General features: G+C 51.2%; 2 protein-coding genes across 7 annotated transcripts; one reads left to right on the top strand and one right to left on the bottom strand.

Moving 5' to 3' along the window:
- Positions 1–453: 453 nt before the first annotated feature.
- CNPPD1 (cyclin Pas1/PHO80 domain containing 1) lies at positions 454–6,718 on the bottom strand. Of its 4 annotated transcripts, none has more exons than XM_060152077.1 (9): positions 6,690–6,718; positions 5,042–5,129; positions 4,482–4,590; positions 3,871–3,952; positions 3,586–3,706; positions 3,372–3,500; positions 2,385–2,446; positions 1,900–2,017; positions 454–1,665 (listed from the first exon to the last, which is right to left on the bottom strand). In XM_060152077.1, exons 2-9 carry the CDS (start codon positions 5,108–5,110, stop codon positions 1,120–1,122), a joined length of 1,236 nt encoding a protein of 411 aa, XP_060008060.1. In that variant the 5' UTR covers positions 5,111–5,129; positions 6,690–6,718; the 3' UTR covers positions 454–1,119. The 4 variants fall into 4 exon arrangements, with proteins under 4 accessions (XP_060008060.1, XP_060008059.1, XP_060008062.1 ...); XM_060152076.1 differs by lacking the exon at positions 6,690–6,718 and adding an exon at positions 5,398–5,647; XM_060152079.1 differs by lacking the exon at positions 6,690–6,718 and adding an exon at positions 5,256–5,261.
- A 77-nt stretch (positions 6,719–6,795) lies between these two features.
- Positions 6,796–12,299, top strand: RETREG2 (reticulophagy regulator family member 2). Of its 3 annotated transcripts, XM_060152073.1 has the most exons (9): positions 6,796–7,201; positions 7,486–7,592; positions 8,314–8,344; positions 8,702–8,837; positions 9,244–9,328; positions 9,632–9,775; positions 9,937–10,031; positions 10,186–10,321; positions 10,574–12,299. In XM_060152073.1, the coding sequence occupies exons 1-9, from the start codon at positions 6,921–6,923 to the stop codon at positions 11,185–11,187; spliced, it is 1,629 nt and encodes a 542-aa protein (XP_060008056.1). In that variant the 5' UTR covers positions 6,796–6,920; the 3' UTR covers positions 11,188–12,299. The 3 variants fall into 3 exon arrangements, with proteins under 3 accessions (XP_060008056.1, XP_060008058.1, XP_060008057.1); XM_060152075.1 differs by lacking the exon at positions 7,486–7,592 and having other exon boundaries at positions 7,181–7,201; XM_060152074.1 differs by lacking the exons at positions 6,796–7,201; positions 7,486–7,592 and having other exon boundaries at positions 8,328–8,344; positions 8,790–8,837.
- The last annotated feature ends 8,401 nt before the right edge of the window (positions 12,300–20,700 follow it).

Genomic DNA, 20,700 nt, shown 5'->3' with positions numbered 1-20,700 from the left:
CTAACGTGTCAGACCAGAAAGACGACCACGTGTCAGACCAGAAAGGATGTCCGGAGAGAGATAAGGTGTCCTTGGGCTTGCCCTCAAGCTCACGGGGCTCCGCTGGATACTTGGCTTGGCCTCTCTCCACGAGATGTGCTTACGGATCCACAAAGACGGTGCTCAATCAGAACTTGTGACAGACAGGGCTACGACCCCCTGGCGTGGCACAGTCACCTTCTGGGCCCCACTGCATCCAAGTCGAGCAGTGCTTGGGGCCCCAGGGTGCCGGGAGCAGGGATGAGGGAGAAGCTTGATATGGGAGCCTATGGCCATCAAACAACAGGGAAGTTCTGGAATGGGGCTGAGAGAATGAGTTGCAAGATGATAGCATCAGGGAGTAGGGAGGCTGAGAAGGTAGATATGGGGAGGAGAGTTCTTCGAGGGCTGCTGCAGAAGGAAGAGTCCAAGCCACGCGACTGAAATTGTTTATTGAAATCTTGGTTCTACAAAAAGCGTGAAAAACCCAGATACAAAGCAGTGGCCAGAGAGGCCTGTGAGGAGAACACCCGGGAGAGGAACCAGAAGAGAAGGAAGCCCAGGAGCGGGAGACTAAGAAGAGAAGGGTGGAAGACGAAAGGGCCAGGTTGCAGGTCCCAGCAGTCCCTGGCTTTTCCAGACTAAGTCCCAGTGACGGGTGAGGAGAGGGTTTCCCCCCTCACCCCGCCTGCCGGCAGCAGCTCCCACCGTGGGTGGCCCTGTCAGTCCCTGCCTCTCCTGCATCAGGGACATCACATAGACCATGGCCAATGTTTCCTCCCTCCCTCCCCCCATCCTAGGAAACTCAAAAGTCTAAAAGAGCCCAGGGGAAATGGAGGGACAGGGGCTCCTCCCCTGTCCACCTGTGACACGCCCCTGGTCGCTGAGCTGAAGCTTCTCCTGGCACCACCACTGCCCTGGCCAATCAGCCAGCCACTGAGGGATGGAAGAGCAAGTGACCTTCAGTCCTTCTGCCCCACAACGCCCTTAAGCTCCATCACTCAGGAGGACAGGGGACCAGCCAAGAACCCAGATCACGCTTTGCTCCTCCAGGTTCTCAGGGACTCCCAAATCCTCTTAATGCGTTCCTCAGAACCCTACCTAGCCTGGAAAAATGAAAGACTTAAGGCGGGCCAGTTCCATGATGCCGAAGAGGGAACACTGCTGGGGCTGTGGGAGCAGCGGGGGCGTCGGGCTCCAAGGCCAGGGGGGAGCCAGGCCGTGGGAGTGGTACCGGGGGCTGGGGGGCCCAGTGGGGACGGTATGGTTGGGGTGGTGGCAGGTACGGCAGGCTGGGGAGTCCTTCTGGAGCTTCTGGCAAAGGGGGCAGCTGTGGAGAAGAGCGAGAGGAGCCGGAGCAGCCGGGGGAGGCAATGGTGGCGGTGCCCGTGAGGCCAGAAGGCTGCCCCAGAGTGGACGCGGCCCTACGTCGACTTCCAGGCAGCTAGAGACGTTAGCAGGAGAAGGCAGGCACCGTGGCACCGAAGCAGGTATGCAGGGTTCCGAAAGGCACCTGGAGGCCAGTCCAAGGTCTGGGGGGCCAGGTGGGGGGCTACAGGACTGCCCCAAGGACTGGTGTATTACGGCCATCGATGCCACAGCCAGGGCCACACTGCTCACATATGCCATAGCTAACAGGCAGGACACCTGCAGGAGAGGGATTAAGAAAGGTCAGTGCCCAGATCCCCTTCCCCCAAACCCGCTTCTCACTGTCCTTAACACGCCCACCCCTTATTTCTGGACACCTGGACTCAAGTGAGAGCTCTCTATCACCATCTACTCCCAAACCTCATCTCCTGAGCCTTTCCGTATTTGCTTTCCATCATCCCACCCTACACCGCAGCCGGCTCAAGCTCCCTATCCTTCCTGACCCCTCCTCACCTTTGCCAGCCACTGGCAGAGGGAGCCCAGGGCCAGCTGCCAGGCAGGCTGCTCCAGCAGCACACACAGGTCTGTGTAGGTGTACCAGCCCCGCCGGCGGCCCTGCTGCTCAGCCACGCTGCACAAAGAGGAGAAAAGACAGAGAGCGTCTGCAACCCTCCTGCAGCTGGCCCACTGGCACGCTCTTTCCCCTGCGGACCCGCCAGGAAACACTAGGGAACTTGGTAAATGTACAGATTCCTAGACTACCCGTTGATCCAGAAACTGAGAATGAGACAAAGATCTGTATTTTAAATAAGCTTCTCCCACCCTCCCAAAGGTTATTACAAAGAGGACCGCAGACAGCTTTGGGAACCACTACCTTGGGCGATTCTTTTTCCCGTCTTCTCTCTCCCCCAGTTACACACACCCTCATCTCTGTTTAGCTCCTGTGGCTGAAGCCTCCCCCCAAATCCCTCGACCTCTTCCTAAATCCTGGAACCTACCAGCTCTCCAGCCAGCTCAGCACCTCAAAGATCTCCCGAGGGTCAGTGTAGAGACGCCAATCCTGTGGGTAGGAAGAGAAGAGCGTCGAACCAGGCTTGGATATGAGCCACAGTCACAGTCAATTAATAACCAGACCCAGAGGAGCAAGTACAACCACTGCTACGGGTAACACTTGGCTCTTACTGTGTGCCAGATACTGTTCCAGAAGTTTTTATTTTATTTTATTTTTTTAATATGTATTTATTTATTTATTTTTGGCTGCATTAGGTCTTCATTGCTGCGCACGGGCTTTCTCTAGTTGTGGCGAGCAGGGGCTACTCTTCGTGGCAATGCGTGGGCTTCTCACTGTGGTGGCTTCTCTGTTGCGGAGCATGGGCTCTGGGCACGCGGGCTTCAGTAGTTGTGGCACGCGGGCTCAGTAGTTGTGGTTCATGGGCTCTAGAGCGCAGGCTCAGTAGGTGTGGCACACGGGCTTAGCTGCTCTGTGGCACGTGGGATCTTCCTGGACCAGGGCTCGAACCCGTGTCCCCTGCACTGGCAGGTGGATTCTTAACCACTGCACCACCAGAGAAGTCCTGTTCCAAAAGCTTTTACGTATTAACTTACTTAGTCACCACATATCTGGTTTCATATTGCAGCCTCCATTAAAAGCAAGGGGAAAAAGTATTCTTGAGGATGGTCCATACTCATAGGGAGCAAATAATCAGAGCCCAGTAAGATAAGCTCTGGCCCAGAGTGTCCCCTGTGGTGCCTGGAGGATTGGTGATGAGGGATGCTCCATTTCTGGCTTCACCATGCCAGGAACCTCCAAAGGGTGTGCTTATTCCAGAAAAGCTAGAAGGGAAGACAGTAACAAAGGAAGGCACAGGGAGGACAAGCAAAAAGAGAAATGAAGAGACAGCAGAAAGCTGGGAGATAAAAGACAAAGGATGAAAGGAATATAAAGATGGGCCAGGAAAACAGAGCGAGAGAGAATAGTTACTCACCATGGCACTCAGGAAACCCCTCTCCAGGGCATTGAGAGTGGGCACGGCCACACCCCCAGCAGCTCCCCATTCATCACTGAAGACTTCCTCCTCCTCCCCTTCATCATAGAGGTACTTACTGGCCACCATCTGCAGAGGAACCAGAGGTGGTGTCAGTAGAGCTCACACCAGGCTCCCGGCTCACCAGAGAGATGAAGGGAAGAGGGCATCTTACCATGGAGATCAGGAACAAGTCAGACGATGACACATGCTGTAGGTAGTCTGGGTTTCGATGCCGGAGCCGCTCAATGTACACCAGAGCTAGCATCATAGCACACGGGGAAATGCATGCCTCCCTGGGTGGCGAAAAGGATTAGTAATTAAACCCAAGGGTCTTTCAGCTCTTGTAATTCTTATGATGCTCATCCCTGTATCTTTACAACTTCTCCTTAGAGATAACCGTTCCCCTCTCTCTAGGGCCGAAACACTCTCACTCCATCTCTCTCAATTGCAGGCTCACCGGGACACATGGGCTACATATTTCTTCTGAAGCCTGCGAATAGGACTGGGGGCTGCCTTCTGGAGCAGTTCCACAGCGATGTCTGCAGGGGGCAGAAGGAAAACAGTGAGCAAACAACTCCTCCAAAGTTGTCCCCACTGTTATCACCCAAAACTGTATTATCTGAGGCCTTGGGGGCAGAACCATAATAACAAAATAGACATCGAATTCTCCCACACTGAGACGAAAAGCCCATTCCAGGTTTGAATTTCAGCTCCTTCCAGGAGGAAGGCTTATTTCCCTGTCACCTGAAATTATCTAGATTTGTTCTTTAATTCATTTGAAAAGGTACACATGCGTTGTTTCGGAAATATACGACATGTATCCTCGGAAAATTTAAAGTTTCTGGTATACAAATCAAAAATGATATAGACTTGTAAAACAGCCATGTCTCCTCCTCATCTAGGCTTTAAAAAAAAAAGTGAAACACAAACCTAGTGCTTACACCAATCAAATGCACCAGCTATGAAGAGACAGTGCAGTTCCCAGGGTACACCTAGAGTCATTTTGGTGACCACTGACAACCCCATTTTCAGACTTCTCGTTGGCCCATTCGCACAACACTGTCTAACCTGCCACAGGGCTGGAGAGCTCCTCCAAGCTACAATCAGCTTCCCAGTCCCAGCCATAGTAGAGTCTCCTTCGGATCCGGGCACTCAGCTTCTGGTGTCCTGGGAGGAACTGAACAGGGCAGGAGGGTGGTGGAGAGCGAAGGGCAGGGAAGGATATGATGGAGATCGTGGATCCCGGCTGGAAGGGGGGTGCCGGACGAGAGGCCTGCCTCACCACTAGCGCGGCCCATGCCCCACCCAGCCCCGCATTCTCCGGACTGTTTGCCAATAGCAGTCTGTCCACAGGGGGTGGAATCCTCTTCGCTGAGGGCTCTGGGGGAGAAGTTCTCTGAGAAAGGCCCCGGCTGGCCACCTCCTACTCCATAGTCCTGTACCCCGCGGCTGACCCCCGGGGCCCAAGCAGCCAGGGCCTCGAGTAGGCACGGTTAGAGCGACTACCGCCTGGTTCCCCGGCAGAGCCATCAGGCGAGATCGCGGCCCCGCTCGGGCCCCGACGGGAGCGCCCGGAGTCCCGGCTCCAAGCGCGGGGAGGCAGGGGAGGGGGCGGGCCGCACGCTCACCGTGAAGTCCTGGAAGCCGGTGAGGGAGAATGTGCCTTCTTCGTCCAGCAGGAGCCCGGCCAGGTCCATCGCGCCGCCAGCCGCCGCCCTGCGAAGGTGGAAGGAAAGGAAACGAATTGTAAGGGAGCCGCGGAACCGCCCCTGAATGCCTGTCCACCTGCCCGCCGGCCTCCCTCAAGCTGGCCCCCACCCTCGCCGGTGGAGCAACCCCCACCACTGGCCAGAGGCGGCAGGCGGGGCCGGGCAGGCGGGAGCCTCTTCCTGTTCCGCTCCGGGCGGGGCTCCGGGCTCCCAGCCCCGGGATCTGGGCTCCGGACTCGGGGAGTGAAGCTCAAGGGCCAGGACGTCCACCTCACCCAGTAGAGAAGACCCGGCTTCGAGGCGCGTGTTGTGCCTTTGCCGCGCCGCGCGTCTGCCCTGCGTTTAGAGGCCGCGGGGGCGCCGCTGGCCAGTCAGCGCCCGAGACTTCCTGCCTCCCGGCGGCCCGAGCCACCGGCCCCGACCGCCGGGAAGGAGCCGGGCTATTATTCCTGGTATCGCTGAGCCCCAGCGTGCCCTCGTCTGAGAAATCGGAACAATTCTTAGGGGACCATGGCGCAGTGAGGATGAACGAGCCCGGGTGAACTTTTCATACCGATGTAAATAAAACAAAGACTCAGGACAGGGAGTTTCTAGCAATTGTTTTTTTAAAGAGGAGATAATACGCACACACAGAATAATATACATAAAAAAGCGTCAGGAAGAGTACACAAAAATTTAACAGTAGTGAATTGTGTACAAAAGGCAAGAGCACTTTTGGCTGTACATCTTCCTTTTGTACAGCTTGGAATTTTAGACCTAATTAAACACGAATTTTGTAGGATTATTGCAGAGATTAAATGATCTCAAGGAAACACAAAACGCTTGTTATATTTTACGCCTCAACAAATGGTGTTGGCGTCCCTGGTGGCGGAGTGGTTGAGAGTCCGCCTGCCGATGCAGGGGACACGGGTTCGTGCCCCGGTCCGGGAAGATCCCACGTGCCGCGGAGCAGCTGGGCCCGTGAGCCATGACCGCTGAGCCTGCGCGTCCGGAGCCTGTGCTCCGCAACGGGAGAGGCCACAACAGTGAAAGGCCCGCGTACCGCAAAAAACAAAAACAAATGGTGTTAACATGCCCCCCAAAGAGTAAACAGCACCTAAACAGGGTTTTATTTTTAAACTCACCCCCAGACCCCAATCTCTTGCTTAAGCAAGGGACTGGAAGGAGTTTTCCGTGCGTAAAGGCGGGAGAGTTTACAGAAAGATGGGAAGGTAACTACTTCTCTTAATAGCTGGAGCTGTTTTTGAGTCTGTCGAGTCAGGCGCTGCTGTTTGTTTATTCGCTGAGGAGAGGGAACTGGGAGGACTAGTACCGTCGAGTGTTGCGTAAAGGAACGGTCGCCGCCCTACCAGAGCAGAAGCAGGTCTCTCGGGGTATACTGGGCATCTGAAGCCCACTCCCTGACCCTGTCGGCCGCATCACGCCAGAAATACCGGGCCAAGACCAGCCTTCCTAGCCGCCCTGACTACACAGGGAGAAGAAAATTGGCTGGGGTGGGTAAAGGCGGAGATTTCCGTCCTTCCGTCCGAAAGAGGCAGACACCGCTCGGCGCAGCCAAAATACGAACCTGCGTAGGAGCAGGGTCACCGGCAACCGCCTGCGCGCAGGCTCCAGCCGCCCTAGCTCGGCGGTTAGGGCATGTCACGTGACGGAGTCGTCGCTCCGCCGTCACGTGACGCCCGTCCGCGGCCTCAGCGGCCTTCTCCGCTGCGTGCGCCCCCTTCCGCCTGACGCGCCCCCGGCGGCGGCCGCGCAGCCCTGGCTCCTCGCGGGCTTGGGCGGCGGCTGCGGCGGGGCCATGGCGAGTGGCGGTGGCGGTGGCGCTGGTAACACCGGCGCAGGTGGGGGCTCGGGGCTGGGCCTGAGCCTCGGCCTGGGCCTGAGCCTAGGCATGGGTGAGGCCACCGGCGAGGCGGAGGAGGAGGCTGCCACGGCCGAGGCGGTGGGACGCCTGGCCACGGCTCTGTGGCTGCGGCTCCGCGGCTGGGAGGCGGTGCTGGCGGCAGCGCAGCGGCTGCTGGTGTGGGAGAAGCCGCTGCACAGCCTGGTCACGGCGGCCGCGCTCAACGGCCTCTTCTGGTAAGGGCCGCGGAGGAGGGGGGCGGGGCCGGGCTGCGCGGTAGAGCGGGGGCGGGAGAGCCCGGATTCCTCTTTCTGGGGAAGATGCTTGTCCTGGGGGACTGACCCATCAGCTGTTTTTTAAAGGTCGTCGTCCGCCTGGGTTGCCCCATTTCTCTGTCTTCGGGTGTCGAGTTAGGCCTGGAGGTTCCCATTCCCCCATCAGTGGGCGCTTTTCCGCCTTTGCGATGGATGTGGGAGCCTCTCTCACCCGCTCACCGCTGAGCTGCCTGTCTCTCCCTAAGGTTGCTGTCTTCTTCCTCCCTACGGCCCTTCTTCCTACTCAGCATCTCACTTTTGGCCTATTTTCTGTTGGATCTCTGGCAGCCTCGCTTCCTCCCTGACATCTCAGGTGAGTGTTACTTCATTCATTCAGCAAGCCCCGTTGAGCACTTGCTTTGTGCCTGACTCACCTGGCTGGGTTGAATGGTGAGGAGAGCGTACAGCAGGCCACCTGCCTCCCAGAGCACAACTGCTTCCCCAGATGGGAAATATAATTTCCCCTTTCTCAAAATTAATGTTATTGTGTGTAGTAGTTAAGACTGCGGACTCTGCAGCCAGATGGCCTGGGTTCCATTGCCTGCTCTCCCATTTACCCTGTATGTGACCTTGGAAGAGTCACTTGATCTCCGATTTGCGTTTGCCTGTTTCCTCAACTGTAAAACAGGGACTGTAAAACTTATTTCGTAAGGAGGTGGAGAATAAAGAAGTGAACTCACTTTATGTGCCTGTGGTAGGGCTTCATATATGATAGGAACTATAGGAGCGTTAGCTCTTCCTGTGTTTTTTGTTGTCTACATACTCACTTAATTGACATGTTGGAGTAACTAGGTGCCAGACTGTGTGTGAGTTGTTTGGGGTGTAAACGTGAATAAGATGTCGTTCCCATTGTGGAAAAAGGTAAAGTCTAAAGAAGGAGACAGACATACAAATGACAACGATGTAATACTGCCTGCAAATGGCATTTCAAAAAAGCACTCTGGGACTGCAGAGGAAGGGCAGCTGTTTCTGGCTTAGGGAGTGTTTCCCAGAGCTCTACACCTCAGTAACTTGTTTTCCTCCTTTCTCTAAAGCATCCTCCCCAGAGGAGCCACACTCTGACAGGTGAGTGCAGGCCACGCTTGAAGACTAATGCCCAATCCCTGTCTTGCTTTGGTGCCAGTGTCTCACCGCCACAGTGCATAGCAGTACTGCAGCTTCTGCAGGCACAGGCCCCAGCATAGTGGATGCACTGGTAACAAGCTTGGTCCCAGGTTCTCGCGCCGGTGTTCGTGTGCCTGCTCCTTTCAGGGCAAAGGGTTGGGAGCTCTGGGCTTTGTTCCAGGACCCAGACGGCCTCCCTCTGGGAGGTGGGGTTGTCCACTTCCTTAGACTAAAGAGCTCATTGACATTCTCAGAGGGATTTGAGTGCCTAGGAAGCTGGTGTCTGAGGCCTCCAGGGGTCGTGTCATGTCTCCCCAGTGAGGGTGCGGGGTCAGGCGCCCGGCCGCACCTGCTGAGTGTGCCCGAGTTGTGCAGATACCTGGCTGAGAGCTGGCTCACCTTCCAGATTCACCTGCAGGAGCTGCTGCAGTACAAGAGGCAGAATCCAGCTCAGGTAACCTCCCCCACATCACACAACAGTTCTCTACGCTGTGGAGAAATAGAGGCGGGGGTGGGGAGGAGTGACTCGAACTCCCCAGCTGGAGACTGAAGGATAAGGCCTGGTGCCTTCTTGAGGCAAGATTTACAGCTAGTAGGCTGGTACAGGAGGCAGAATAAGCTTCTGCCGTTCTGACACGGTTTCTTGCCGAGAGAGACCAGTTTGAATTATAGGTGTTTGGTAATGTTTGTTGCAAACTTCCTAGTTGGTGGTCCTGGGCATCCACTTGACTAAACTGGATCACCGCATTCCTAGAGGGCATACGCTTCCTTCCACCAGCTGAGCAGTAATATTTCTTACCCAGATAAGTGGAGCGCATACCTCAGCCTACAGTTCTTAGATCCTGTGCTCTCCTCTGCAGTTCTGTGCTCGCGTCTGCTCTGGCTGTGCTGTACTGGCTGTGCTGGGACACTATGTTCCGGGGATTATGATTTCCTACATTGTCTGTGAGTAGGGTCTGACCTCTCCCCTTTCCAAAGCCCTGTCTTTGTTTTCTTTCCATGGACTGACCCAGGGGTGGATGGTACACTGTCTGCCCAGTTACCCATTTACAGAGACCTCCAGGGGATGCTGTAGTATTAGTAACAGTGGAATAGTCATCTGGGGAGGGCAGTGGATGTGGGAAGAAGTTGGAACAGCCTCAGGAAGGGACTTTGTCTTCCTTCAGCCTTTTCTGTTTAAGCATCAGTTGAATGAGGGCCCTTGGGAAATAGGCTTAGGGATCTCTGAGTGGACACTCTAACCCCCAGTGCTGAGCATCCTGCTGTGGCCCCTGGTGGTTTATCATGAGCTGATCCAGAGGATGTACACTCGTCTGGAGCCCCTGCTCATGCAGCTGGACTACAGCATGAAGGCGGAAGCTGATGCCCTGCATCACAAACACGACAAGAGGAGTAAGGGGATCCCATGCCCCAGAAGGGGGGGAATGGGGGAGGACCTTGGCTTGTAGCTTGTGAAATGCCCTGGGATTTAGATACTTTCCATACCTTTGGCAGTGTTTGTCCCCCACCACTGTTGCTGCTTGGTCACTGCCCAGCTGTTCTTGGTTCTCTAGAGCGGCAGGGGAAGAATGCACCCCCCGGAGGTGATGAGCCACTGGCGGAGACAGAGAGTGAGAGTGAGGCAGAACTGGCTGGCTTCTCCCCAGTGGTGAGGTCCAAGGGAGGTGGGCTGGGGGAGAATTGCTCTGCTTTAGAGCAGCCACCTCTCCACGGGGTGGGGGTTGGTGGTGGGGCAGGGATGCTCCTGGAGAGTGGGCTCTCTTAGCCCCTTGCCTGTGACATTCATCCTGGTTCTCCTGCAGGTGGATGTGAAGAAAACAGCCCTGGCTTTGGCCATTACAGACTCAGAGCTGTCAGATGAGGAGGCTTCTATTTTGGAAAGTGGTGGCTTCTCCGTATCCCGGGCGACGACTCCACAACTAACTGACGTGTCGGAGGGTATGGTCCTTTGTCCCCTCCAAGCTTCCTGTTCCCTGTCGTGGGATGCTGGCTGTGCTCTCTGGCAGTTGCCCCCATAAGTGTTTTCTGTGGGGAGCTGATCCTCTAGTTCTACTCCAAACTCCTGAAAGACCTTAATGCCTAAGGCCTGGCCCAGCCTTCCATGTCTTGAGTTCTCAACCTCGAGCCGATTGGCCTGTTGCAGCTGCTCAGCACAGCAGGCCCATTCCTGGCCCTTTGTTTTCTGCCCAGATTTGGACCAGCAGAGCCTGCCAAGTGAGCCAGAGGAGGCCCTGAGTCGGGAGCTGGGGGAGGGAGAGGAGACAGACCTGGCCCCTCCCGAAGACCTGCTGGGCTCCCCTCAGGCCCTCTCAAGGCAAGACTTGGACTTGGAGGAGGAAGAAGATGTGGCATCCAAGGAAACCTTGCTTCGGCTCTCATCCCCCCTTCACTTTGTGAACACGCACTTCAATGGGGCGGGGTCTCCCACAGATGGAGTGATGCTCTCCGCTGGAGGACCAGTGGAGACACCGAGCCCAGAGGCAGTGAGTGGTGATCTCATCACTCCACCTAGCGCCCTGTCACCCCTACTTTGCCTTGCTGAAAATGACCCGGCCCCTACCCCCTCAGTACTCCCGCCTCTTCCCCAGGACTCACCCCAGCCCCTGCCTGCCCCCGAGGAAGAAGAGGCACTCACCACTGAGGACTTTGAATTGCTGGATCAGGGGGAGCTGGAGCAGCTGAATGCAGAGCTGGGGTTGGGGCCAGAGACATTCCCAGAGCCCGCTGATGCTCCCCCGCTAGGGCCCAATACCCCGTCTCTGGTACAGTCAGCCCAAGAGGCTCAGGCCATGGCAGAGCCATGAACCCCAGGGGAAGGAGTTGCAGGCACAGTAGGGCTTCTTGGCTAGGGATGTCACTGTTTCCTCCTTTCCCTACTGCGCTGGGGAGGAGCAATATGTGGGGAAGCTGGCTATCAGATGGAGCCAGTCCGCCCTCTGCCTGCCTGCCTGCCTGCTGTCCTGGGCCTGGTACAGTACCTGGGATTGGTTTTAAGCTTGTAAATAATTTTACATTTGGGTTAGTGGATGTGAACAGGGCTAGAAGAGTCCTTCCCACTTGCTTCCCTGCCTCAACTCTAGTCTCATTCCACGATGCCCCAAGCCCTGGTGGTCTGTCCCTTTCTTTTTCCTCCTATCCTCAGGGACCTGTGCTGCTCTGTCCTTGTGTCCCACTTGGTTGTTTAGTTCAGGCACTTTATCATTTTTCTCTCCTGTGCCACGCTCCTCTCTGCTTTATTTCCCTGCTGTGTCCTGTCCTTAGCAGCTCAATCCCCACTCTTTGCCAGCTCCTCCTTCCCAGCAGGCCCCGGCAAAGCTTTAGGGAGGCTCCTGTCTGGGAGGTGCAGACGAAGCCCGGGGTGGTGGGTCAGGTCAGTAGTTATGCACTTAGTCGCTGTAGCCCGTGTATCCTCCACTGCACCCTTGCCCTGGTTCATCCCAGCCTTTCCCAATGCAGGATGGGAGCAGGGATCCCACAGCACATGCGCCAGCACTACGTTAGTGAGCAGGAGCTCTGTCTTGTGGGGCGAGGGGCTTTCTTACTATCTTAGGGAGGAATAAGGAGACCTGCTTCTCTGGGCCATGGTCCAAGTGTGGTGGGACCCCCTACTAGGGTCAGGAATTGGACAGTAACATCTGTGCAGGTGTTGACTGGAACAATAAAGTATTGATGGCTAGAACTGCTGCTGCCTGCCTGCCTGCCTCACTGTGAGCTATCGCCCTCACTCTGTGCTCTGCCCTTATTTCATTGTCCCCCACCTCGCTCCTGGCTGTTTATTTACCTTCGTGCAAAACAAGGCAAGAAGCAAGAATTTACCCTGACAGACGTAAGTAACCTGCCCTTAGCCGTGTTCTCTGATGCTGTGATATACTTGGTGAGATTGAGCACGTCCAAATAAATTGTATGCAGGAGGAAATTGCTTTGGCTTCCCAGTCAGTAGAAATTTGGGACCATAACAGTTGTTTTCTACAGTTTTGCCCACAACCTTAACACTGTCAAGAAGTCCTTACTCATCTACGTGCTGACAATTAACTCCTTCGGTCCTCATTTATCTATCCTGGGAGAACCAAACAAGCGGGACCTATACCTGTATTAAAAGTGATTCCAGGCCCAGGAACATTAAAGAAATGGTGTCTAGTGCTAATTGAACGCAAGATATGTGCTTGGCACTCCTCTAGGTGATTTATATTAACTCGTTTTTCCCTCATGACCCTGAGATAATAGATACTGTTATTTCATTTTACAGATGTTGACTTTCACAAGGCCACGGCCTTAATACGTGGTGGAGCCAGAATCCAAACCCAAGCAGTCTGGCTCCAGCAGTCACCCTGGAACAGGAAGCCCCTGTCCATTAGTAGGGTGCAAATGGGGAGATGCTCAGGGCGTGGGAATGATAGAGCACCAATCTGCATACTATCTCCGCTTCACAAAGAGTGGTCTCTTAACAATCCTTGCTCTTTGGGGGAGAACAACGTTAAAGGAAAGCCCAGAACTGGGCAGATGGCCTTTTTTATGGGTTCACATGCTCGGCCTTCAGCTAGAGACACCATATGGCAATGCTACCTGGCTTTTTGAGGTTGACTTCTGTGCTGCATCTCTCTTAAGCGTGTGAGAAATTTTTCTTTTCCATTTGTTTTACATTTGCCTGAAAGACTCAGGGTTTCAATGGCCCTCCCTGTCTTTTGTCACTGAAGGCATAAGAACTTGTAATCATCGAGAAACTTCTGAAGAGAATGAGAAAACAGTTATAATCATCAAACAGGCAATTCAGGAAAAGTAGAATTAATCAGAAAAACAATGGCTGCCGTCTGCCCCACCCATAAACTATTTCCTTGTTAAACTTGCAGCTTGAAGATAGAGCCAGAAGCCTGTAGTTGGGTCAAAACATTAACCATATGTTTGGAGTTGCATGAGAGTCCATTCTTGACACTTGCCTTGGTCTGATGGTTGCTATATGTTTGTCTACAACTTTTTATTATCAGGCGTCCTGGCCATTTCCTGCCCCATGATGAAAGAGACAAGAAGAAAGCTTTTCATATGAGTGAAAAAAAACTGAGCAGAAATGTGAAAACTACAGTTAGGCTAAAGAAAAAAATGAAGTACAGGCTGGGGGAAAAAGGGTTGGTTACATGTTTATGTTTGCAGGGGGAGGGCAGTGCACTTTAGTTAACTACACATTCAAACAGCTAATAGTGTAATGTTGCTGCTCCTAAACTTAATTTTAGGCTGCATTACTGGAAAGAATATAATACCTAGAGTGTACTGTGCACAAGTTAGACTACTTCCAGAGGATGGCTTGCTATGCTTGTGGACAAGTTGGCAAATAGCAGAGTGCCAGAAGAGAATCACCAGAGATGAAGGCTGAAAATGTCATCACGTGGAGCGTATGGGGAACTGTGAAGTAACAACGTTCAAGCCAAGAAGGGAATGCTGAAGTAAGTCACGTTAGCTGCCGTCAAACTTTGCAGGGTTATCTGTAGTACTGCAGAGGGCAGAAATTAAATCTTTGAGAAGAGTTTGATTAATAATAGTGTAGGCAGAATTTGTTTTTCTGGTCAGAGATTTTGCAAAACAGATTTAAATGATCTTTAAAAGTACAAAGATCGGGCTTCCCTGGTGGCGCAGTGGTTGAGAGTCCGCCTGCCGATGCAGGGGACACGGGTTCGTGCCCCGGTCTGGGAAGATCCCACATGCCGCGGAGCAGCTGGGCCCGTGGGCCATGGCCGCGGAGCCTGCGCTTCCGGAGCCTGTGGTCCGCAATGGGAGAGACCACAACAGTGAGAGGCCTGCGTACCGCAAAAAAAAAAAAAAAAAAAAAGGTACAAAGAGCAAGGACAGAGTATAAGAATTTTCCATCATGCAAGGCCAGTATATCACCATGTTGTTTTGCTTTTCGTGTCCAACTAAAGTCTCTTGGACTTCCTCCTCCTGCTCCCTTAAATGTTGGTTTTTCACTGCGTCTATCACTGGCTCACTTTTTCCTTGCAGTCTGCCTGGGCAATTTCACTTGTTCACCCATTCAGTTTCCACTCATGCTGATGACTTCTAAATCTTAGCTCATTTCCCAGAACTTCCGACTAAGCATCTCCACTTGAATGTCCCACGAGCACCTTCTGCTCAACATAACAAAAACTGAACCCATGCTCTTTCCACTCTGCATTCCACCCCACTACTCCCCTACACAGATAGGCTTTTTCTGTATTTACTATCATGCTTGTCGTCACCACCAGCTCGGAAGGTCTGCTTTTCTCTCATCCCACACCCAGGGTTGGGTGTGGAGTTGCTGCTAATTGGGTGTCCTAATTATTTCTTGATTCAGCCCTCTCACAGCCCTGATTCACAACCTCCTCATCTCTCACTTGGCCCAATGCAGCAGCTTCCCTGCCCACACTCTTGACCCCCACCGAAATTTATGCCCAAAAAAGGAGCTAAATAAGTTAAAAATACAAATTGGGTGAGCTTTCTGCTATCTAATAGTAATCAAGGCTCTCCTCCTACAAGGTATCATTCAAGCTCCCTGATATGGTTAACAAGCCTTCTAAGGGACTTCCCTGGTGGCTCAGTGGCTAAGACTCTGCGCTCCCAATGCAGGGGGCCCAGTTCTTTTGTTGTTTTTTTTGCGGTACGCGGGCCTCTCACTGCTGTGGCCCCTCCCGCTGCGGACCACAGGCTCCGGACGCGCAGGCTCAGCAGCCATGGCTCACGGGCCCAGCCGCTCCGCGGCATGTGGGATCCTCCCGGACCGGGTCACGACCCCGTGTCCCCTGCATCGGCAGGCGGACTCTCAACCACTGCGCCACCAGGGAAGCCCAGGGGGCCCAGTCTTGATCCCTGGTCTGGGAACTAGATCCCACGTGCATGCCTCAACTACGAGTTCGCATGCCACAACGAATACCCGACGCAACCAAATAAATATTTTAAAAAATAATTTCAATTAATTTATGAAAAAAAAAAAGAAGTCTTCTGAGATCTGCCCTTGCCCTGGCTTGCTCTTTACACTACAGCATCAACCCCAGACAGATTCTTTCCTTGGCTCAGCTGCACTGCCCTCCTCCACCCCTGCTCTACACCCACACCCCTCATCCCTCCAGCTGCTAAACATTTCACTTGTCTTTTAAGATGTACTTCAGACCACGTTCCATTTTCGAAGTCTTCCCTGATGTTCCACATCACCCACCCCGCCCCCCATAGCAGACCTGCTCTCCTAGTGCTCCCTCAGTATACTGCTGTTTTTCCACATATCACGTAGAATCTTCATATGAGTACGGTGTATGGAGTACAGAGGCGTATGTGTTTATGGATAGATAGCTGTTGACAAGAGGCCTCAGTTCCTCATCACACTGACCTCTTCCTATGGCTGCTTGAGTGTCATCACGACATGACAGCTTCCTTCCCTAGAGCAAGTGGTCCAAGAGAGCAAGAAGAAAGCCACAGTGCTTTTTATGACCTAGTGTCAAAAGTCACACTCCATCACTTCCACTGTATTCTATACATTAGAAGCAAGTCACTGAGTCTAGCCCAAGCTCTTTAAGGGAAAAGTAGAAAAAAATTTGTGGACTTTTTTTTTGGCTGCACTGCTTGTGGATCTTACTTCCCTGACCAGGAATTGAACCCGGGTCATGGCAGTGAAACCACTAGTTCTAACCACTAGACCACCAGGGAGTTCTCTTATGGACATATTTTAAAACCACGACACCAAGCTTATCTGGAAATTATATTCAAGAATTTGGACTGGCAATCTACCCATTATAAAAAATAAAGACAATGTATCAACACATGGAAAATGAACAAATTTAGTAATAATGAATAATATACACAGTTAAACAACTAACAATACACATATGTTAGATAATTTAGTATATGTTAGTCGTAGATCTGAGTGCTTTACATGTATCAGTTTTGTAATCTTCACCATCATGCTTGGATGTAGGACCCCTTCCCCATTTTACAGATGAGGAAACTGAGGCTTAGTGAGGTAAAATGGCTTGCCCAAAGTGTGAGGGCTTCTCATTGCAATGGCTTCTCTTGTTGAGGAGCACGGGCTCTAGGTGTGCAGGCTTCAGTAGTTGTGGCACGTGGGCTTCAGTAGTTGTGGCTCACGGGCTCTAGAGCACAGACTCAGTAGTTTTGGCCCACGGGCTTAGTTGCTCCGCGGCATGTGGGATCTTCCCGGACCAGGGCTCGAACCCGTCCGTGTCCCGTGTTGGCAGGCGGATTCTTAGCCACTGCGCCACCAGGGAAGCCCCTTGAGCCAGATAATTATTTTTTGGTGGTGATAGGGGCTGTCCTGTTCATTGTCGAATGTTTAGCTGCATCATCCTTGGCCTCCACCCATTAGATGCCAGTAGCACCCTCTCCCCCACTATCCCCTTACCCCTCTGGACATTGAACAACTATGGGGTAGAGGCCATAAGTTATTCACCTCTATGCCCAGGGCCTAGTATAACATCTGATAAGACTTGGTCAATATTTAGTGGGTTGAATCAGATACATGTGAAATCACTGTGTGACCTATAAAATCATATGAATTTGAACTATGCGCCTAAACTAGGTCTATAATTAATCCACAGGAGAGCTAGGGCACTTCAGGACAAGGGACTGAATATTGTCACAAAGATTGTGTATCACGTACCTAAGAAAGCAAGGCAGACCTCAGTGAAGGCAGAGCCATGCTGGTCTCTCCTGGGGTCTGAAGTCAGTTCCAATCAAAGAGCTTCCACACCTGGTTATTTAAATAGTCATATTTAGATATTTAAATAGTACCTTGCTCTGAAAGGGTGTTTGATTATTGATAACCCATGGAGAGATTTGGGATTTTCCACACTCTGAGAAAACCACCACTTAAGATTCTTCTTTTCAGTTGCTGAGGAGGTTATAGAGTCGATTTGGGGGAGGCAATGTTGTATAGTGAAAGAACACGGGACTTAAGGCAATGCACAAACCTGGGTCCAGATCCCATCTCCAAAGGCAAGTAACTTCATCTCTCTCAGTCTCAGTCTTCTTATCTTCAAAAGGGGAATACATAATATCCACTTCAAAAGGTTTTCATGGGGGATTAAATAAACTAAGAGATGAGTAATAGTAGGACAGGACAGTTAGCAAAACAGTTTTCCTTTCCCTTTCAGTATGCACTGTTTCTCTAAGAGTCATTTGAGGAGGAGGAAAACCACGAAACTAAACAGATACCATTAAACTAAAATTTGAGTAGAATTGGGCCCAAGACATCCTTGCTGGCATCCTCACGTTGACCTTGTCTGCTTTAAACCTGCTGAAGCTGAGATAAGAGGTGTCTGGCCGTGACTGCACCTGCTGATTTGTAGAGGAGCCCATTTCTCCTTTTCCTGTGGGAGGCTGCAGCTCAGCTTCCCACAGCTGAAGCACAAAGCTGCTTAGCAGGTCTGCGTGTGCTTTGTTGGTCTACAATCAAAGAGACTTAAGCAATGCTCAATTGCTAGTTGATATCTTCTGACACAGCTTGTTCAATGTGGAAAGTGTTACTGGATTTCTCTCAATGTTCTCCTTTATTCCCTTATTCGGAAGCAAGGAACCTACGTCCACACTATGTAGCAGGAGGTAGTGGCTTTGGTCTGTTCATCATCCTTTTAAATCTTGGGAAGCTCCTAGGCTGCTGATCAGCATGGACTTAACCTACCTATAGGTAGGTTAATCTGGACTATAACCTACCAGTCAGAACTATAACCTACCAGTCAGGTAGGTTATAGCTTAATCTGGACTATAACCTACCAGTCAGGAAAAGTTTTGCCTGAGACAAGGGAAACTGTGAGGGCTTCATTCTCTCTTGTGGCCTTTGGGGTCTCTGACAGTTAAAACATTCTGGCTTATGCTCAAGAGAGAACTTCCAAGATTTTATTTTTAGGGTTCTCTAAGCTTTTGGTTATCTGAGCATTTGTGGAGTGGGAGCGGGGAAAGAGGCAGTGTTTCTCTTTGTTTAGTCTGCTCCACACAAGGTTCCAAAAAATTGGAAGCCTACCTCTCTAAAGCCATGAATGTAGAGAGGGAAAAAAATGAATAAATAAAATTCTTAAAATGAAATGATTATAGTTTAACAAGAAAAAATATTTAAAATCAGACAGCTATATATTAAAACAAAAGGATTTATAAAGCCCTGGAAGTAATTTAAAATTAAAAGCAAGTAAACAAAAATAAAGATAAAACAAGTTTACAGAACATTAATGTGCAGAATATAATATCACTGTATCAGGAGTCTTTGCCGAGCTGTGAGGGGAGGATCTCTCAAGTTGATTGGGAAACTCAGTGATCATTCCACTGCTACCACCAGAGCCACCATCATATGTTGATGATACACCAGCAAAAAGTTCCATCTGGGTGAATCAAATGTTCACTTTTATTAAGGTGAGCTGCCACAACAGGTGTATCACAAAGGAAGCTTTGGGTTGCAAAATGTAGAAAACATTGCTAACAAGGACATTTCCTCTCTTACATAACAAGAAGCCAGATGTGGTATCCCCGGGTTGGTTAATTTATCAGTGACCCTGGATCTTTTCCATCTTTCTTCTCTGCCATCTTCAGCATGTTGGCTCTGCTTGGCTCCACTCATGGTCACAAAATAGCTGCCTGAGTGCTAGATGTCATAGGTAATGTCCAGAGCAGAAATATTATAAATTCTCATCCAAATAGACTATATGAACATATAAATCATTCATGAGGGAACTGATAAAGAATACAAAAAAATGGTTCTCTGAGTGTTTTCAGGAAAAAAATGTATACATATCAGAATGAAAATAATTACTAGGTTAGATACTAAACTGATTAACATTCCACAGGGCTAAAAAATAACAACTTTTAGGGCTTCCCTGGTGGCACAGTGGTTGAGAGTTCGCCTGCCGATGCAGGGGACACGGGTTCGTGCCCCTGTCCGGGAAGATCCCACATGCCGTGGAGCAGCTGGACTCGTGAGCCATGACCGCTGAGCCTGCGTGTCTGGAGCCTGTGCTCCGCAACGGGAGAGGCCACAACAGTGAGAGGCCCGCATACCGCAAAAATAAATAAATAAAAATAAATTAAAAATAACTTTTAGGTTAATGTTTCTTCAAGGGTATACAAGAACAACACCTTATCAATTTCTACAGGTTAATGTTACAGAACTGTAACCTCTGTGCTTTTATCAGTAGTGGATTGTTAATCAAATATACTGTGACAACAGTTATATTCCCAGGAGTATCAGATGAAGGTCAAGTTGGATTCTTAGGAAAACTCTAGTATTATATTAAAAAAAGAATGATCATCATTTTTTGTCTTTTTTATTTTTTAAAAGTCTTTATCTTTTTAGTTCTAACTTATTTATTTGGCCACGTGGCTTGTGGGATCTTAGTTTGGGCCCTCGGCAGTGAAAGCCCAGAGGCCTGACCACTGGACCGCCAGAGAATTCCCCATTTTTGTCTTCTTTAAAGTTTGGGATAAATTTTTCTTTCAGATACAAATTGTTTTACATGCCTCAACAAAGGGGAAGTTTTGTTGGCTTAGAGAATTTGGGTTTTTTCCCAAACTGAAGGTTGTATCCCCTTAATGGGATGGTGGATGGAAATCAGTGTAGTGTATGGCAACCAGCATTTTAAAAAAATGAAATATAATAGAATATCAAAGTGTATCAAAAATAATAAGGTTGGGCTTCCCTGGTGGCGCAGTGGTTAAGAACCCGCCTGCCAATGCAGGGGACACGGGTTCAAGCCCTGGTCCGGGAAGATCCCACATGCCGCGGAGCAACTAAGCCCTTGCGCCACAACTACTGAGCCTGCGCTCTAGAGCACACGAGCCACAACTGCTGAGCCTGCGTGCTACAACTACGGAAGCCTGTGTGCCTAGAGCCCGTGGTCTGCAACAAGAGAAGCCACCGCAATGAGAAGCTGCGCACCACGACAAAGAGTAGCCCCTGCTCACCGCAACTAGAGAAAGCCTGTGTGCAGCAACGAAGACCCAATGCAGCCATAAATAAATAAACAATAAATTTATTTTAAAAAAATAATAAGGTCAATTCCCTAGTGGCGCAGAGGTTAAGAATCTGCCTGCCAATGCAGGGTACACAGGTTCAAGCCCTGGTCCATGAAGATCCCACATGCTGCGGAGCAACTAAGCCTGTGCACCACAACTACTGAGCCTGTGCTCTAGAGCCCACGAGACACAACTACTGAAGCCCTTGCGCCTAGAGCCCGTGCTCCGCAACAAGAGAAGCCACATCAATGAGAAGCCCACGCACCGCAAGGAAGGGTAGCCCCGCTTGCCACAACTAAAGAAAGCCTGAGCCCAGCAACAAAGACCCAACACAGCCAAAAAAAAAA

This window comes from Lagenorhynchus albirostris, chromosome 6 (assembly GCF_949774975.1).
Source record: "Lagenorhynchus albirostris chromosome 6, mLagAlb1.1, whole genome shotgun sequence".
NCBI classification, from domain to species: domain Eukaryota; kingdom Metazoa; phylum Chordata; class Mammalia; order Artiodactyla; family Delphinidae; genus Lagenorhynchus; species Lagenorhynchus albirostris.
The sequence above is the reverse complement of the archived record's forward strand: the minus strand, read 5'-3'. Positions and strand labels throughout refer to the sequence as shown.

Bases quoted from the DNA above. Each gene is read 5' to 3' on its own strand.
- CNPPD1 (XM_060152077.1), bottom strand. From the start codon at position 5,110: ATGGACCTGGCCGGGCTCCTGCTGGACGAAGAAGGCACATTCTCCCTC. The intron at 3,953-4,481 runs GTTAGACAGTGT...TGCCCCCTGCAG, and splicing joins GCTCTCCAGCCCTGTGGCAG to ACATCGCTGTGGAACTGCTC. The intron at 2,447-3,371 runs GTGAGTAACTAT...TCCTACCCACAG, and splicing joins GGGGTTTCCTGAGTGCCATG to GATTGGCGTCTCTACACTGA.
- RETREG2 (XM_060152073.1), top strand. From the start codon at position 6,921: ATGGCGAGTGGCGGTGGCGGTGGCGCTGGTAACACCGGCGCAGGTGGG. The intron at 8,345-8,701 runs GTGAGTGCAGGC...ATGTCTCCCCAG, and splicing joins GAGGAGCCACACTCTGACAG to TGAGGGTGCGGGGTCAGGCG. The intron at 10,032-10,185 runs GTGAGGTCCAAG...GTTCTCCTGCAG, and splicing joins TGGCTGGCTTCTCCCCAGTG to GTGGATGTGAAGAAAACAGC.